This window comes from Neomonachus schauinslandi, chromosome 6 (assembly GCF_002201575.2).
Source record: "Neomonachus schauinslandi chromosome 6, ASM220157v2, whole genome shotgun sequence".
NCBI classification, from domain to species: domain Eukaryota; kingdom Metazoa; phylum Chordata; class Mammalia; order Carnivora; family Phocidae; genus Neomonachus; species Neomonachus schauinslandi.
The window spans coordinates 72,280,296-72,299,908 of record NC_058408.1 but is presented as its reverse complement, the minus strand read 5'-3'; the positions used below and the strand labels follow the sequence as shown (position 1 = coordinate 72,299,908).

General features: G+C 38.6%; 1 protein-coding gene across 17 annotated transcripts in view; it reads right to left on the bottom strand.

Annotated features, from left to right (window-relative positions):
• The window catches only part of PCDH15 (protocadherin related 15), an 813,949-nt gene that overhangs the window by 196,337 nt on the left and 597,999 nt on the right, over positions 1–19,613 (bottom strand). For all 17 annotated transcript variants that reach the window (XM_021696071.1, XM_021696072.1, XM_044916450.1 and 14 more), the window contains 2 exons: positions 8,506–8,811; positions 5,516–5,740 (listed from right to left, as the gene is read on the bottom strand). In XM_021696071.1, coding sequence (XP_021551746.1) covers positions 5,516–5,740; positions 8,506–8,811 — 531 coding nt within the window. The remainder of the gene's footprint in view (positions 1–5,515; positions 5,741–8,505; positions 8,812–19,613) is intronic.

Below are 19,613 nucleotides of genomic sequence, written 5' to 3'. Positions count from 1 at the left end.
CATGATTCCACTATGGAAAATGTAGGAAATCGCTTTTTATTTTCTTGAGATTCACAATGTACATCAGCATATTAAGGACTTTTATATGAAGGCATGCAGGGGAGACATCTGTTTACTTTTGTGTGTCCCAGCATTTCCCAAACCCATTTGTCTATGAAATTCTTTGTCTATGAGACACCCCTTACCATCTCAAGGAGCTCGAGCTCTGTGGAATCTATCCTGAGGGACCCTGAAGAGAGTGCAACATTGAAGGCACACACTATGATTATGTGGAATATTGACTTTGGTGAATTACAGATATCCAAGAATATACTGCAAATTATGCTGCATTGAGAGTGACCCCCATCTGTAGCAGCTACAGGAGGCTCTGGGACAGGTTCCAGGGATGGTGGTATCCGCCATCGACAGGGCTTATCAGCATCTCCTGCCCCCACTGGGAGGCAGCTCAGTTTTGGGGACTTCTGGCAAACGGGAGAATGTGACAGTCACTGAGGAATAAAAGAACATAATTGTGCACACAAAGTAAGGCACTTTCCTGGGACTTCCAGAAACCAGTGGGTGATATTTGAGGAGCCAGGACAGAGACCCACAGAAATGTGAATTATTACTGCTAACTCTGGGCAGGTACCTTTTTAATTGTTTCCTCTAGTTTGGTTGTGTAGGGGAAATGTGTTACTTCTTAGCCGTAAAACTCTACAATAGCAGAGTACGCAGATACTTTAAGAAATGATCTGACGCCTTCCCATGGCGTGCTCTTCCTGATATATTCACATTCTTTAAACTTGCCAGTGAATACATTAGTAAGACGACTCCAATAAGAATATGATAATGCAGAATAGAATAAAGGGGAGTATTTGAAGGCTATAGTCCAAAACATTTTCTCCAGGTCACCCAACCCTCTGGGAAAAGTCAACAAGTTGTAAAAAATAATGATCACCCGATTAGCCTATACTCCCCCCTAGCTGGCTCATTGAAATCCTTTTATTCCATTTTCTCTCTCCAGAGAAAGGGAAGGAGGATGCTATAAATCCTGAACTGTCCAGTTTCCTCTGACCAAATGAAATCCAAGACTGTCAATACAGTCACCACGGAGCATCAGCGAGGCATCACCACCTCTCAGGTGTCCGTGGTGTGACAAATGCCACCTTCGTACCGGGTGTCGAGTTTCTATCTAGAGAAGCTATCCTCATTCTTATATTCTATGGGGATTGGGACATTTGTCTTCCTGCTGGGAGGAAAACATCTCTGAAAGATGAAAACTAGCTCCATCTTCTAAGACTCACTGAATTTCTCAATAGCCTCGGTTCTTGTGGATGTTATTTCACTTCTGGTCCTTCTAGCTCTCCTTGCCTCCGCCCACACCTGCACCTATAAGACAGGCAAGCGCAGGTGGGGAGCCAAGTCTCCTCCCTGCATGGAAGAATCTCCCTCATCCTCTCGTACCGCAGTCATACCACCCGAGGTTACAATAAGCAGAAGGACTCAGGTCATCTGCTCATCTTAGACAATCCATCACAAGGCTGTCCAGCATCACAGAGCCATTTACATATTTTGACTTTTCTGACTGGTCTTCCCCTATTGGCTTATCATAGAAGACAGACCTTTTCTTTCTGTGTACTTTCTACATTATATCACAACTCCGTTTGTAAGGACAGATTTTTTCTGTGGACTATATATTTTAAACTATATAGAATTTTATTTTTATTTTTCAGAGATTTCCTCATATCACCTAATTTACTATTATATATTCAGTTATTCAGTATATTCAATAATTGTAAAGTGAAGAAGGCCATGTGTATCAGTGTTCTGCAAAAACGTTGCAACAAAAATACATATTATGTGTTTGATCATCATTGGTTTTGTTTGGGATCACTAAGAAAGCACCCTGCAGGTATGTGTGATAAAATTCTACTTTCTTTCTACTGTAGAAATATCGTTCCTTCCAAATATCACTTCAGTTTTCCCATTCTCACTCCAATTAGAAGTTTGATGGACTAGATATTAAGCATTTGATTTTTTTTCTTCTTCTTTACAAAAGAAAATTATGTTTCTTCTCATTTTCAAAGAGAGATCTTCAAGATGCTTTCCCTGTGGTGACTGTTTTGGGTAGAAATATCTCTTAACAAATACTATGCAATTATGTTATCAGCAAAACAGCTTGTCATACTGCAAGTAAACACAACAATGGCAGAAAATCTGTATGCTTGGGAAAGACCTACATTTGTGGAGAAAGGGAATTGTACTCCATTCTTCCCTTCAAAGCCAACAAGCATGATATTTTATGGGCCCCAATATTAGGTAATAGTTTTGAAGTTCTTCTTTGTGATAATCTCACCCTGAGTGACCAGAAGAAAGAAAAGCAAGTGTCAGCCTCCATTTGGGGAAATGTTCTGTAAATTTTTTTTTATGCTTTCATCACCTTGAAAAAAAAGAAAGTGGCATTGAAAATGTCTAGAATTGGGGCACCTGGGTGGCTGGTTTCAGTGGACAACTCTCTGTTTGAGCTCAGGTCATGAGTCTCAAGGTTGTGAGATCAAGCCCTGTGGTGGGTTCCACACACCTCAGTGCAAAGTCGGCTTGAGATTCTTTACCCTTCCCTCTCCCTTCCCATGTGCTCTTCCCCCCATGCACACTTATGTGCTCTCTCTCAAATAAATAAATAAATAAATAAATAAATAAATAAATAAATCTTTAAAAAAAGAGAAAAATATCTAGAATGGAATGCTGGTTGATTAAGTTTTGTCTTAAATGTATAATAAATCAGAAATAATTTAGTACAGGTCAGGAAGTTCTGACCAATGAAACTCCTTGACTTCTCTAAATAATATAAAGCAACTGAGAGCAAAAATTAGATCAACACCCTCCTATTTCTTTTTTTTTTTAAAGATTTTATTTATTTATTTGAGAGAGAGACTGAGAGAGAGAGAGCATGAGAGGGGGGAGGGTCGGAGGGAGAAGCAGACTCCCTGCCGAGCAGGGAGCCCGACGCGGGACTCGATCCAGGGACTCCAGGATCATGACCTGAGCCGAAGGCAGTCGCTCAACCAACTGAGCCACCCAGGCGCCCCCTCCTATTTCTGAAGAAGGAATGAGTCCATCGATGAGCAAATCCTTTCCACACACCAATGTGGTAGCCTTAAGTGACACCCATATTTAAAATAAAGGGGTGATCAGGGAACATGAAATGCAGTTTAAGAAACTTCAGTCCCAGATAGAGAACAAGACTTATTTAGAGCACATCTTGCTTGATTAGATGATATTTTTTGACCTAATCCAACTCCAATGACTTCTATAAAAAAAAAAAAAATCCACACAAATCAGTCTGCATTGAATCTAGAGTAGCCAAGTCAGAGTCTGTGATGGTTTAGAACGCTCCTTTATGAACCACACCCAACCTGAGAGACAAGGCCATCCCATCTGAGTAGCCATCTGTGGGTCTGAGAAGAATGTGCAGAAGATCATTAGTAGCAAGTCTTTTCTTCCTTTATTGTCCAAAATGCCAATAAGTGGCCATTTTTATATTTTAAATGTTTTTGTTTTTGTTTTGTTTGTGGTCAACTCCACCAAACCGTAGGGGTAGGCAAGTGTAGACCAGAGTAATCTGGCTTAAGCTTTTCACCTGGTCCTGAACCATTCCGCCATATTGTTAGTTCACTCAGGGCAGGCTCATCTTAACCTTCTTCATTTCTTTACCTGTTGAGATATTTTCATAGCCAAAACATTATCAGGTCCCTAAAGTGATTCTGTAAACAGATTTCTTAATTTCTAAATGTTACACCACAATAGTGTGGCAAAATCATATTTTAAAATATGAATTAAAGCCCCCCAGGCCACTGATGATTGATCCTTCTCCAACCTACTAGAACATCATTGTATTGGGAAAGAGACGCACAAACTGAGATTCAGGTGACCCAAGGAAAGATTCTAATAGATCAAATTTCTATTCCCAAAGAGGACTTAATGCTGAATAAAATTTTAACTCCCTGAAATACATAATTTCTTAGGCTAGAGAGACACACAATGGGAGAAGTAGGTAAAAAGCCATTGTGGATGCTTGAGAAAGAAGGAAGTCAGACCCTGATAAAACTCTCCACACAGCTTTCACGCATCTGAGAATGGAAGGGACGTGTGTGTCCCAAGGTAGCTTAGGGGAGACAGCAGGACCCCAGGGAAGAATCATCACATGTGCACTGGCAGATAAGCTAGGTCAAGTGTAAAGAAGAGACAGTGAAATAATTTCTGTGTCCCTCTCTGATTGCAGGATTACCTACAAAAAAACAACAAAACAAAACAAAAAACTAAAACCCAGACCCAAAGATCTTATAGTCACAAACATTAGAGCAATTACCTACGTGATAAATAATGCCATGCTAATTATATGTTGGTGCAGTCTTTAACAATCTTCTGTGTATTCATACCAGCATTTTTTGTCTAAGAAAACTAGTAATATGTATTAGGTATTTATCAGTTAAACGATCAAACAAAAATTCAAAAAAGTGATTATTTCTTATTCCAACAATTCCATATTGCAGTGACCTACAAAAATGAACACAATAAAAAACAAAATAAAACAAAAAAAGACAAAAAACAAACCAATGAACATAGTAGAAACATTGCCTATGACCTTGTGTACCTTATGAGCTTGCATACTTCTAGCCCTCTCTTGACAGCACCTTTCAAGAATTGCAGTCATTCCCATTACCTATCTTCCTTTCATTCTAAGCAAAAATCCATCTGCAGAAAAGCATTTGTAATGCTTTTACAAAGCATTACATGGGAATTCCCCATGGGAAGAGGGCTCCTTTAGGAAGGAGCAGAGGAATCTGAGAGTTTAGGACACAGCTCAGGTGACCTTTCCATACACTAACCTTTGAGAACTGATAAATCTCTCCTCCTGTCTTCTTTTAAAGGCATACCTTAAAAATCACTCGAATCCCAAAAGGTTGAAGATACCATGCTTTTTGAGGCAATCATTTGGCATGGGTTATTACAATGAATGAGATAAGAAATCTGGCACAGCCAACAAAGGCCTCACGGTCACGGACCTTGAATGTGGCTGAGCCAGAACTTGACCCCGATTCCATTCAATTCCAAAGCTTATTTCATTCCAGAATCTCAGCTTACAAACTAAATAGCTCTGGGGCCTTAGAACTCTTACTTTTCCATAATCTTATCTTTTTAAAATTTTTAAATTGAAGGGTTTGGATGAAGTTATTATCCCTGGTGCTGTGAAATTTGGACTAAAGTCTGGAGAAATTGGGACTAGATTAAAATTCCAGAGCTATGGGAACATTCAGGCAGCCACTGTGGTTAAATTCTTATTTAGTGTTTCATTCAAATGTATCTTTCGTACTTCAACAATACGGTTATTTCTCAAGTCTTACACATTCCAGACTCTAGGTTCTGGGTCTGGTATTACTGTGTTATTATGAATCACTGCCCCCAGATATTTAGTCTAGTACAGACTCAGAAGGGAGTACGGAGTCGGCCACCAGGAGTCATCTGTGCTCCTTACCTTTACTATCACTGTGACAGTGGCAATGCCTGGTGGCATCGTTCCATAAATATCGAAGGCCTCCACGAGAAATGTGATGCTTGCTTCCTGCTCTGGAAATGACTCATAGTCCAAGCTCCTTAAAAGGGAAAGTTCTCCTGTAAATGGATGTAGTGCAAAAAAGTGCTTTACTTCTGGGCTTCGGATCCGATAAGACACATTTGCTCCAAGGTCAACATCTTTGGCCTGTAACAAGTGAGACAGAAGGATGGTCATATCAGCGTTGTTACAAACCAGAGGAGTGCAAGGTTGATGGAGGTCATGGGTCAGTACCCAGGACATCATGAACTTAACAATGACCGCAGGACATGTTTCCGAGACAAGCATTTTTGTTAAGTAATTTACCAAAGAGAGGAAGGAGAGAAAGAGAAGCAGAGACAGAGAGACAGAGAACCATGACATTTTGTCTTTTTTTTAAATTTTATTACTGAGGCGCCTGGGTGGCTCAGTCGTTAAGCGTCTGCCTTCGGCTCAGGTCATGATCCCGGGGTCCTGGAATCGAGCCCTGCGTCGGGCTCCTTGCTGGGCAGGAAGCCTGCTTCTCCCTCTCCCCCTGCTTGTGTTCCCTCTCTCTCTGTGTCTCTCTCTGTCAAATAAATAAATAAAATCTTAAAAAAAAATTATTACTATATTTATTTTCCCTGAGAAATCACTAACTAAAAGAATTAAACTACACTAAAGAAAAGAATATTGTCATAAATTATTGTGTATTATTTCCTGCTAATTGCATAACATTGAAAAATAATGTTTTAAATAAAAATAAAGTTTTACTGAGTGTTTTTCATAAACATGTTAGATTATTAAAGCAGTATAAGGAAACTAAGGAAATTTAAGTAATAATTTCTCCTTACAGGGATCCTATGATACATTTCTAGAGATCAGTCTATTATATTCCCTTCATTTAATTAATCTTTATTGAGTAGTTATTATGCATGAGAAGCACAAGATGAACCAAGACACAAATCCTGCCCTCCAGGTTAATGTCTCAAAAAAACAAATAAACAAAAAGACACAAATATCACAATAGAAAGAAAACAGAGACATGGCAGCTGAGAGGTGTTCAGAATTGGGGGTGACATGTTCTAGCTGCTGGTCTCGCAGGATGAGGAGGACAGACTGGCCAAGGCAGCTCTGGTGCAGGAAATGGAACAGGGTGGGGGTGGAGGGATGGGGAGATGAGCTGTGTTAGGATGTGCACACAGGAACCTATGCACCTGCTACGTGAACTTTTGTCTTGGCTCCCTGCAGTCAGTTACCGACATCACAACCAGAAGATATTGGGAAAACACAGATTTTATGACATCATTTTCCTATCTAAAATCCTTCTTGTTTTCCATTCCATTTTGGGTTAACCCCACTCTCCTGAACGTGGTGAGAAGGATCCATACAATTTCTAGCCCTGTAGCTCTTCCCTGTCTCCTCTCCTCCAGGATTTTGAGCAGGTTCATTCCAATGCCTTGAATAACATTTCTTCCTCTTTGCTAGAATAACTCTTCCTTGCTCCTCAGTTCACAATGTAGAAAGCAACTATCTAAATCTCAAGACCAGCTTTCTAAACTCTCAAGATTAGGCTAAGAGTTCCACCTGTCATCTCTGAGGCCCCTTGCTCTTAGGACCTCTGTTGCAATTACAGATTTACTTGTCTGTTTGCCACAGCAGACTGAGAACCCCAGGAAGGCAGGAAATCTGTCTGGTCCACATTGGAATCCCCAAAGTCTAGCAGAGAAGTTGACATATGGTAAACCCTGGAAATATGCGTGTTTAATAAATAGATGAATAAATGAATAGATGAAGAGAAGAATAAATGGAGAAATAAACCAACTTTCCCTGGTTGGCATGGCCTTTTTTAGATTTATTAATGTTTTTGCCTAAATATTTTTTGAGTTGAATTATGAAAAAAATACAAGTTCTTGATATCCATGCTAACAGAGTTCAAGTTGTGGATGGCAGGTCAAAGAAGGACTAGAATCTTTTTTTCCCCCCAAAATTATACTTCATAGACGTCTGTGTCAGAATTGAAAGGGGTGGTTTATTAGAATGCAGATTTCTGAGCCAACCTAACTTACTCAATCAGAATGTCCAGGGTTTCTGGTACTATTGTAGCCAAGGACTGAAAAAAGGGCTTGGATGTGGGGACACTGTTTAAAAGGAGAGTCATATCTCTGGGAGGATGTCAGTTCATTGAAAGTGAAAAAATAATGGGTTCAGCAATATCTTCTTTCTGTAAAATATAGGGAAAATCTCTACCTGTGTGTGTATGTGCATATGCATATATATACATATATATGTACACACACACAAACGTAAGTATATATGCACATACCTGGAAATGCACATTTACATATATGTAAATGTGGAAGTGTTTACTTGAATATATACATATGTAGTTATATATGCACACACCCACATAATGCATATTTACATATAGATAAATATGGAAATATTTATTTGAATACATGCATACATAGGCATATATGCACACACCTGCCTATGTACATATTTACTTATATGTAAATATGAAAATATTTTATTTCATATTGTGTGAGCACAAAGATAAATGTCATAGAATACACTTACAAATTTAACACTGAGTACTCTAGAGGTACAAAGTGGGGAATTATTACATTTTTCTTTATAGACTATTGTATTGTCAATTTTTACAATAAATATATAGCACTGATTTTGTAAATTAAAAAAGAATTATTAAGATGTGTTATTTGATTTCTTGGAAAGGTACTTTTTCTCCTCTTAACTGTTGGTATACCCTAAAGTACAGTTGTTACATAAAACACAATATGCAATATTGGAACGATACTTCTATTAAATCTTTACTCCTTGTTTATCTGAAATTAGAATTTAACTGGGTGTGCTGTCTTTTATTTGCTAAATCTGCAACCTTACAGCAGATCTTCTAATGTGGGATCCAGGAATTGTCTGCTTCCCCCACACACCTCTATCTGGAGGAAAGTGGTCCCAGCCGGCAGGTTCTCCTCCACGACCACAGTATACGTTGAATTGGTGAACACAGGACTGTTATCGTCGATATCCAAAACTTTGATGGCCAGTGTGAGCACTGAGTGACGGGGATGCACTGCTCCATCCATGGCCACAACAACAAGCTCGTAGTAGTCCCTGACCTCTCTGTTAAGCTTCACAGCTGTGTAAATGCTCCCATTGGATGTGATGCGGAAGAGATTATTGAAGTTGCCCAAACTATAATGCACTTGGCCATTTATTCCAGCATCAGGGTCTGTTGCCTGAATAGAAATGAAAAACAGAGGATTTAACATAGTATGTTTTGTCATGCTTTTTGCACATTACATTTTGCTATGTTGCTCTGCTAGAAGGGGATAGTTGACAAATTATGGCATATTTTTAAAAGAAATTTTTTTCTCTCGGGAGAAAATGAAAAAAGATAATGACAATGTAATGCAAATGTCTAGAACTTGAAAAGAAATACACTGAAGTTGAATTATTCTTCATTCAGAATGACCGTGACATACATTGATAGTATCATTAACAATAACAATATTATGACAGAAAACTCACATTACAAAAATACTGGATTTTCCCTGTACTATCATTTCTTTAATGATTTGGAATTCTAAGTCAGGAAAACACATTTAGTTTTTAATTAATTTAACATAATGTACTAGATGACAACTCAAGATGCTATAGTATTTTTTGTTCAAGCACTTCGTATATTTATTTTCCTATATATTTTTTCAAGCACTATATATCTCATTTAATCCTCAGCATGTTCTTTTTTTTTAAAGATTTTATTTTTATTTATTTGAGAGAGAGCAAGAGAGGGAGAGAGAGAGTGCACAAGCAAGGGAGGGGCAGAGAGAGAGGGAGAAGCAGGCTCTCCACTGAGCAGGGAGCCCAATATGGGACTCGATCCCAGGACCCCAGCATCATGATCTGAGCTGAAGGCAGATGCTTAACCAACTGAGCCACCCAGGCACCCAATCCTCACCATGTTCTTATGAATAAATGTAATTGTTCCCATTTTGCAAATGAGAGAACAGTGTCTTACGGAATTTAAAGCTTTTGCTTAGAGTTACATAAAAAAATAAATATACACTGCCCCAGTTCTGGGTATATATAAAACTACTTAATAAATATTTGTGGAATTAATGAATGGGTGAAATAAATAAATGCATGTAACTGAGATTTAACCTAGATCTTCTCCCAAAGGCAAATGAGAGTCAAAGTATTGTAACTGGGAAGCGCCTGCAAAGGGCTCTTCTTTAATACTAGAATAAAATCTCCAAATGATAATTGAGAATTACTGATATTATATTAACATATTAACTAAAAATTTTAAGTCACATAAAAATCACTTTGCATCAAATAAAATGTGTAAATTTTGAGTGAATATTCTTCCAGCAGAGTCTTCTGAGAATTAATCTTATCCAAACTCAATTGTGATATAAATGATGATTCGATCAACTATCGTGCATTTTGTGTTCAATAATGTTACTGTTTTTCAAAGAAACTGGAGTAAATATTAGAAGCCATGAAATGTTATATAATTCTGCCCTAAACTGTTGCTAAGTAAAGGAAGGAAGACACTTGACTGCATTATTAGTTGTGGACACAATAAAATCACTTAATATCCACAAAGCCTGGACAGCAATAGGATGGATTTTAATAGTACAAATGCAGATGTATATCCAATTTTACAAACTCTGGCAAAGCATATTGGGGACACTGCTGAATGCTTATGTATTGTTTGAAATGGTAATGTCCAAGATGTGAGAGGTCATGTTTACAACCGTGCTCCTTCTCTACGTCATAATGCCAGACGTTCCAGTGAGATTTGCCTCTTTGACTCATCAAAACACAAATGCTTGAGGTTGAAACCTGAGAACAGATGGAGAAGGCATTGCAGGAATGCCCAAAGAGGAAGAAACACTGTGAACGAGTTGATGAGTTTCCATAGACATACATGCTTTACCTTTACATTGCGCCTAGAATTTTCCATACAAATTACTGACAAATTTGTCAAGCTTGTCAGTTAGAGGAAAAAACAAATGACAACACTAACTCCCTCAGGGGGGAAAAAAGAAAAACCCTTATTTTTTGTCTGAAATTATTGCATAATAGAAAAATGTACTCCAGTAATATAATATAAATAGGTCTTATTTTTTAACAGCAACATTTGTGGAATTTTCAGTGACTTTTTCTGTCTGTGGGAATCCTTATGATCACAAAATCAAATCATTTACATAACCAGCAATTTAAATGAGTCTTGTTCAAATTATGTTTTTATTCATCCATATAATGGAAGGCGTAATATATAATGATTCAATTTGACTAATGTGGCTATGTGTGTATGCATACATGTGTGTCTATGTGTGTGTGGGGGGTGTTGTGTAGGTATTATTTTATACACCTCTAGCTGTTTAGCCGATATCTTCACAAGAATGCCTCATACATATCTCTGTTAGTTTTCTATTCCTGCCATAACAAATGACCACAAATTTAGCAGTTTACAAAATACAAGTTTATTATTTTATAGTTCCACAGAAGTTCAACTTGGGTCTCACCAGGCTACAGTCAAGATACAGGCAAGGCTATGTTTCTTTCTGGAGGCTGTAGGGGAAGCTCCTTTATTGGAGTTCCTTGCTTATTGTAGTTGTTGACAGAATTCAATTGCTTGAGTTGTAGGATTGAGATCCCCACCTCCTTTTTGGTTGTCATATGAGGACCATTCCCAGCTTCTAGAGGCCACCCACAGTCCTTGGCTCATAGCCATCTCCTCCATATTTAGAGCCAGCAATAGTGGGTCAAGTCGCTCTCACACTTTTGACCCTCTCCTCTTTCTTCTTCCATCTTATCCCTCTGACCCATCCTCTTCCAGTTTTAAGGGCTTATATGATTGCATTGTGCCCCACTTGGACAATCGAGAACAATCTTCCCTGGGGTGAGCTCCTTAACCTTAATCATATCTACAAAGCTCCTTCTGCTATGTAAGATAACATATTCATAGGTGGGGGCATATTTGGGCGCCATTATTCTGTCTCATAGAATCAGAAGCTTAACATGCCCGTGATTGAACTCTTGATTACTCCTGTGTCCAAATCTTGTTTACCTCCAACCTTCTCCTTTCAGTAAATGGTCCTTCTACCAACATAATAGGTTATATAAAAAGTAAAGTAGATATTTCTGAGCTCTGCCTCTTTTATCTTCTCAATTATTCATTCACCCAATAATTTGAGAAAAGCTTATTTAATACTATGTATGAGGCTCAGCTCCAGGCTGTGAGATACATAGTATATTAAGTACCAAGGTCCAAGACCTAATGTCATTTACAGAATAATCCCTATCTATCCATAATATGTTCCTTCCCCCCGTATATAATATCTCACTCCTAACCACCTTGGTCTGAGCCACACCAAATACAGCTTAGATCACTAAATTACTTGCTAATTCTTTTCTTTCAGTTATATCCCTTCAGAAAGACCTTTTATAAAAGAGAAAATAATGACGTCAGTCCTCGCATAACCTCCTTCACCGAGTCCCATTGCCTTGGGCAATAGTCAAACCTTTAACACAGCTAAGAGGTTCCACAGGAAATGCTGCTTTTACTGTGTTCTCTCTAACCTCCAAACTTCTCCCAAGCCCTCTGCCCCCAGGACTCCTGCTATCACTCACCAGTCTCCCACTCATGCATCTTCCAAGCGTCAAGTTAAACATCATTTCCTCAAAGCAGTCTTCTCTGATTCCTGAAATGGAGATTAGACTCTCCTGTTGTACATATGCCAAAAGCTCCATACACCTGTCATTTCTGCCACTTTTGATAATTTCTAATTATGTATTTATCAGTGAGCTTATTTGTTTATGAGCTGGTCTCTTTTTGTACAGTAAGGTAGGCCATAAGAGTATGGTCTGGGCTTTTCTGTTTTCACTGAATGCTCAATGCCTAGTATAGTGCCTGGTGCATAGTAGGCATGCAATAAATATTTAAATTCATAAATGAATTATATATATTAAGTTATATAAATGTATTAGTACTACTATGTAGTAGCTGTTAGAATTCTTAAATTTATTTTATTCATTGTATATCTATTGTTTGGTTTTACTTTGGCTCTTTATTATCCTCTGTGATTTTGGTTAGGAATCTGAAAATAAAAATTGCGGAATTATTGGAATTGTGTCTAATACTTTGATCACCTTGGTGAAACTATTGATTCTATGCTGAAAAATATCATTTTTAGAAGAACATAGTGATATTTTATCACAACCTAAACAAGCATATCACAAGAAGTAAATATCTTTATACTTTTAGCATTTTGTAGAATGACAAGGAGGGATTATGCACGTTAAGGTGGCAAATGACTGTTCTATAAAAAGAGATTGCTATATTGTACTAGTGCTGATTGGTCTCAGTGTTCCCAGCATACTATTTTTTGATGTTAACTTTTGTATGTCACTTTTTCTCTCTAGGTCTCAGATATCTCAACCATAAAATAAAATATGTGGAGTAGGGGTGCCTGGGTGGCTCAGTCGTTAAGCGTCTGCCTTCGGCTCAGGTCATGATCCCAGAATCCTGGGATCGAGCCCTGCATCCGGCTCCCTGCTTAGTAGGAAGCCTCCTTCTCCCTCACCCACTCCCCCCTGCTTGTGTTCCCTCTCTCGCTGTCTCTCTCTGTCAAATAAATGAAATCTTTAAAAAATATATATGGAGTAGAGAGCAGTTTTGAATCTCTTTTCCTACCATCACACATGTCAGAGATGAAATTCACAAACATGGCACAGATCATCAATTACTACATGAATAAGATAGACTACAGAAGGATTTTCTATAGTTGCAATGCCATTTTCTCTGTTCCATTGAATAAAATATATGCAAATTTAAGTAAACAGACACTACTATAGATTTAACCTAATAATTAATATTGGAACAATGCAAATGTAGTACCTACATTGGTAACCAGTGACTTGTACGACACTTCACACTTGATTGTAACAACCCATACTTGCAAAGTGCTGGTCTAGAGGACTGTGAGGACACTTGCTCTGACAAGAGACTGAGAGATAAGAGCAAACTTCCATTTCAGAATGAACCACCTGCATTCCCCAAACTGCCGCATTAAGCATATTTTCCCTTGGGAACTTCCCAGTGCACATTAGCTCAGAGAAGTGCTTTATTAAAAGGTGTTCTTTATTTAGGATTGTTGAATGGGAACTTCTTCTCCCATGTTTCATCTTGCTAAGAGGAAAGACATTTTAGCAAGACAACTGCTGTGTCTCTATTCTGTCTCCCTCTTGGGAGTGCTGAATTTGGTAGGAAGAATTGGGTAAATGTCTCCTCTAAGATCTGTTTGTAAAGACATCTGGTGGTTTGCTTGTTGAGCTGTATAAGCTCTTCCACTATGGATGCCTACAATTCTAGCCTCACCCGTGGAAGAAGAGCTATGTGGGTGAGCTTAGCTGTAGGCTGCAGCATTATCCAACCCCTCGGCCCTCCCACTAAGCTTCTTACCCGCCAAAATCAGTGTCACCCATCTGCCAGAGGCAAGCAACCTGGGCAAGCTACAGGATGTTCGTTATTATTATCTTCAAACCCCCCAGGTGTTTATAGCACAGTTTCCAAAGGGATTTCATCACAGACCCTTTTCCACTGCTGTTTGTTTAGCAGAATAGTTACTAATATCTTGAGGGACATACAGTTTGTTAAATCCTGCTATAGTTCACTGAGCAATGCCAAGAATAAGGCCTCCTTTTAATAATCTGTCCATGATATTGTTCATACAATATTTCCACTTTGTACTCTTTGTTCTCCAGGACATATTGAAAATGACGATTGTAATGGTGCATACTCTCAGCTATGTTGGGATTCGTAAAATGGTCTACAGTGAAATAGTAAACGGGAGAGAAAACATGAAAAAAATATATATGCTTTCAGCAGGACAGTGAGAGGATTTTTTCAAATAGCTGAAATTGATAGAAAAGGCCATGGGGAGAGGAAGAAATACTGGGTTTTAGCCATGGCTTTGATAAAGTAACTCTGGGTGTGAGTTTTCCTTATGCTACATTTCATGGAATGTTAGTTAATGTCCTTTAGGATGTGAGTACGTTCTTTCAGGGACAAAAGTGAGAGGAGGTAAAGAGAGAAGGGGAAAGTCTGGGTTCAAAGAAACAAATTTGGGAAACTGAGATTAAAGAAAATTTAAAATGTTTTATTACTTCATAATTCCTGAAGTGTCATTACTATTTTAGTGAATGAGATGAAGTACTCAAGGGGGGTATGTTATGCACCAGATTTAGAAATCCCAAGCAGTAGAAAGATCGCCTCCTTTCAACATGTTGAGCAAACTATAGAAAGAAGCCGAGACTCCTATGCCTGATCTCCTCCCACCCGCATTTTCGGCACTCCCTTACTATCCACTCTCCTGTACAAGCTCTCCGCTCAAGTCAAATCAATTCTCCACATTTCCCTAGGACTCAGCATCTACTTTATGACATTTTCTTCAAGGCTTGCCACAATGATTCCTTTTTCACCTCTGAAATCCCAATCATCCGTCCATTCCTCCAATCCCGGCCCCATTTCTGCCTCTTCTAGAGAAAGTTCCAGCATTTGGAGATCATGTCATAAATAAGAATTCTATACTTGACAAATGCCTCTTTGTATCAAGTCAGTTTACATCCTTTTCCCACAACCATGAGCCCTTTTGGAAGGAACTTGTCTCATTATTCTCTGTGTATTGGATTTTTCAAAAATACAGCAATCTCTATCTTATAGTGGGATGATCTGTGGAAAGAAAATATCCAAATACATATTCAAGAGGTGGATTGTATAAAATGAATATTAGAGGGTTCATCTGCATAATGGGGCTTCATAGCTCAACGTCAGCTGAAGTATAGAATGTGTATAATATGTTCAATATAGTAACAAGTGTGCCCCTCAGCCCTCCTCGCCCCACACATTTTGACCCAATTCACCACAACTTAGTTTACTGAATGCCTAGCTTCCATGAAAGGATGAGCTTTTGATGCTCATGAAACAAAAGACCGTAATATTCTGTAGGAAAATCCTCTAAAATGTTAAGGTAACTGAGACTCCCATCTAATAGAGACAGAGGAACTAGAATGTTTGCAAAATGCTATTTCCTTCCTTTTCCATCTCCTAATTAATTCAGGAGCATAAATAAGGTCATGTATGTTAAGTGACATGGGCTGGCTAAGCGAGGCAGTTCCATTTCTTTACTATTATAGATGAGTATGTAGTTGTTGGACAAGATAACCAAACACGAAACCCCTTATCATCAGCAATACTGTCAGGAAGTTTGCACTGATGTTTAATATCTAGCCAAGGAGTTCAGTGTGTGATGCTATAATGAAACCATTTATCTTCCCAGAAATCAATTAAAAGTTAATTAAAATTATTAATAAGAAAAATCACACATCTCTTCTTCTCTTGTACTACATCAAAGCGATAAACAGTAATAGCTGTAACTTTATAATCGTCTGTCCATGGTTAACACATTTTGTAATATACACCTTACCATGGGGTCTGCTTTGTGGTTACTTTGTGAATGCCTATTGTTTGGGAAATTGGCTGATAATCCGAGGTCGAATAAAGACCTCACTGGACAAAACTTTGAATATCTGATAGAAAAACTTCTGGAAAATCTTTATTCATTAAAATCAAAGTTAGAGTATAGTAACCAAAAACTTCCTTAAGAAAGAAATCAGATGATATATAAGGGCATTTATTGAAACAGAACTTATTGAATATTTGTTAAGCACTATTTTATAGCATACCACTTGAAATGGGAGCTGGGAAATGTATTTCTTATACATTAGATTCATCTTTGCTTTTCCTCATTATCCTTTTAGAGTGGCCTACTAGGTATTCTGTCACATCAATAGAAGTAGAAGCCCATTGCGGGGGTGCTTACACTGGGGGCTACCAACTCTATGGAGACCTAAAAGCATGCCTCTTAACACGGTCGGAAAATACTGGGACAAAGCCTCAAAGGACAGTCTGAGATCTATAACCTCTTCCATCAAGAAGTCTCTGGGGAGACTACTTGTGCATATCTTCAGTGACTAATCTTGATTTGAAGTATGTTTTATAATCCTACCCATTCAGATGAATGTTTAGATATGAAATGATTTCTGTTTATTCTCACAAAAAATCAAGTACCTATGAAGAGCTTTGAGGACAGAAAGAAAACACAGCTATTAGAAAGGTGTGAACTCCCAGGTAACACCTAATTAGCCTGATGTGAAGCCTGGAGGGAGCCTAGTCCTACTTTTTGCTTGTCCTTTCCAGCAATGTGAGAGGCTGTGTGCTTCTTTCTCACCTACAGGTGGGAAACACAGAAGTTGTTGGGCAGGGAGGTCAGAAGGAACAGTGGGCCAAGGCATCCTTAATGATATTCCTAATGGAAATACATTTTTGTAAATTGTCTAACAACTTCAAAAAGATATAAAATAGTTGTCTTTATTTCTTTCAAGAAGCTGAGCTATATCAAGGGCTGTGATTTCCAGGGTAAAAAGAGAGAAAAGGGAGTGAGTCAAGATGCTGGCGAATTTTTCCTCTTTCCACACAGATGCCTTATATTCATTACTGAGCCATGACGAAGAGACCAACTGCCCAGCAGGTAGCAAGGGTACGTGAGCTCAAATCACCCCAAAACATAACCAGAGTGAATATTTTTTTAATCAAATATTGGAACTCTCAAATACTTAATGCCCAAAAGTCTAGAAAACCCATGTGTAAACTTGTGATTTCTTACAGGCTTCAGCTCTAGGTTAGAAGCCAAACCTTTCCCAAACCCACTCCCTGGCCTTGGGTGAGTCAGTCACTCTTGGCTTCCATCCTTCATCTGTGAAATGATGATGATGATGACAACCATTTATCTCACTGCCTCTCATGAGAATGGAACATACTTGCAGCATGCTTGGGACATATTAAGCAATCAGTTAAAAATAATACGTTGATTGTTACATGTTTTTCAATGTCTACTTAGAAACCATATTTTAAAAAAAAAAAAGCTCCATTCTGTCCTAAACTTTTTTTTTAGACTTATTTATTTATTATAAAAAGAGAGCATATGTAGGGGGGGAGGGGCAAAGGGAGAGGGAGAGAGAATCTCAAGCAGACTCCAGACAGTGCAGAGCCCCACAGGCTCTATTTCATGACCCCAAGAACATACCTGAACTGAAACAGAGTGGGATGCTTAACTGACTGCACCACCCAGGTGCCCCTGTCCTAAAGTTCTTAAAGAATATTTTTGGGTAGGGGCACCTGGGTGGCTCAGTTGGTTAAAGCGACTGCCTTCAGCTCAGGTCATGATCCCAGGGTCCTGGGATCGAGTCCCGCATCGGGCTCCCCGCTCCGCGGGGAGCCTGCTTCTCCCTCTCCCACTCCCCCTGCTTGTGTTCCCTATCTCGCTGTGTCTCTCTCTGTCAAATAAATAAATAAAATCTTTAAAAAAAAAAAGAATATTTTTGGGTAAGACAAATCAGCCTATTTTTATTTGGCTTATTTATACATTTCATTTTCCTAGGGATCATTTTCAATTTGCTATAGTGAATCTATTAGGTTCTATTAACATTGTTGTTCTCAATATTTTTTTCTGAGAATTTGTTGTCTGTAGTAAGTAAAGAATTCAGATGTGAAATATCATCAAGCCTGTCCACACAGTGTTTTTTAGTGCAATAAATACAAATATAAAGGAAACTTACATGATCAGATGATAAATAGCAGAAAGGAGAGAGCACTTTAGTTAATGGAAACAACAATGATGAACATATAAGGGCTTTCATGCATTAATTAAGGTGGTATTGTCACATGACAGAGGAATTTCTATGAAAAAGCGTATGGGATGATTTTATGGATACTGCCACATTGAGAAGTGTTTGCTATGTTTGGCCTGAAAAAGATCGGTTGCATTTTTGAAAAATCAAAAAATACATTCCAAGGGAATAATAGAAGAGAAAAGATGATAACTTTCAGGTGCATTTTAAAGTAATTTCACCATGGATTGGGAAGCAAATACGTATGTCAATGGGTGAGTGATCATAACTTGATCAAAAGTTGTGAGGCTTTAAAATCATTATAGTGAGAGTTGAACGGGGCATGAGAGTTATTTCACACTAAACATTTTCTTACTTGTCGTTACTGCAGCCTATCCTTCCAAATCTGAAAAGATAAATTCTACCCAGAGAAATCAGTAAATAGTATCCCCCACATAAAAGATTTGACAGTGGCCCATATTTTCTTCCAAACCTATGTCTTTTTTAGTGTTTTTAAATCCCTCCCACTCTACCACGGAGGAAACCTCAATTAAACTGTCTTGAAGGGCTCTGGGATGCCTTCCCTGGTCCCCCAAGTCACAACAGCTGCCCTCCCACCGAGACTCCCAGCCATTCTGTCCTTATTTAGCGCTAATGACAATGATGCAGTTACCTGCTTATCTCCTATTACTACCCTTGATGCAACCTGAGAACACAAGAAATGATTGCTTGTAGCGGACTTTCGAATGCTTATTCTTCCTACATGGTCAGTGAATATTTGCTGAATAAGTTTTGAATTGAGGACTTCCTTTTCTTAGGCAGTATGTGCCTTCCTTGAAAGTTTTGTTGAGTCTACCAAGAGTCAAAGCAATTACTACCAGTTACAGGATAAATCATATTTTCTCAGGACACTCAAGGGTCTCGTTCTAACCTTTCTGGACTTACCTCCAGCAAGTCATCCTTTGATACCAACTCTATGTTTTAGTCAAGATAGTTTATTTATTGTATCAGTTAGCTTTCACACAATTCTGACACTCAGTGGTCTGCCACCGTGGATGCTTATTTCTCATGTATGCAGCATCGGTCCCAGATTCCCTGCAGCTCTACTCTGACTGATTGTCTCCACTCCAGGAAGGAGGAAAAGAAAAAAGAGAGGAGATAACCAAGGCACATCTCCCTATGCTCCTGGCTGGAATTGGGACATAGCACCTACACTCTCTCTTCGTTGGTCAAGACAAACCTTGTATGACCAAAGTTGATGCCATGCTGGGGATGCACATGCTCTCACAGCGTGGGACAG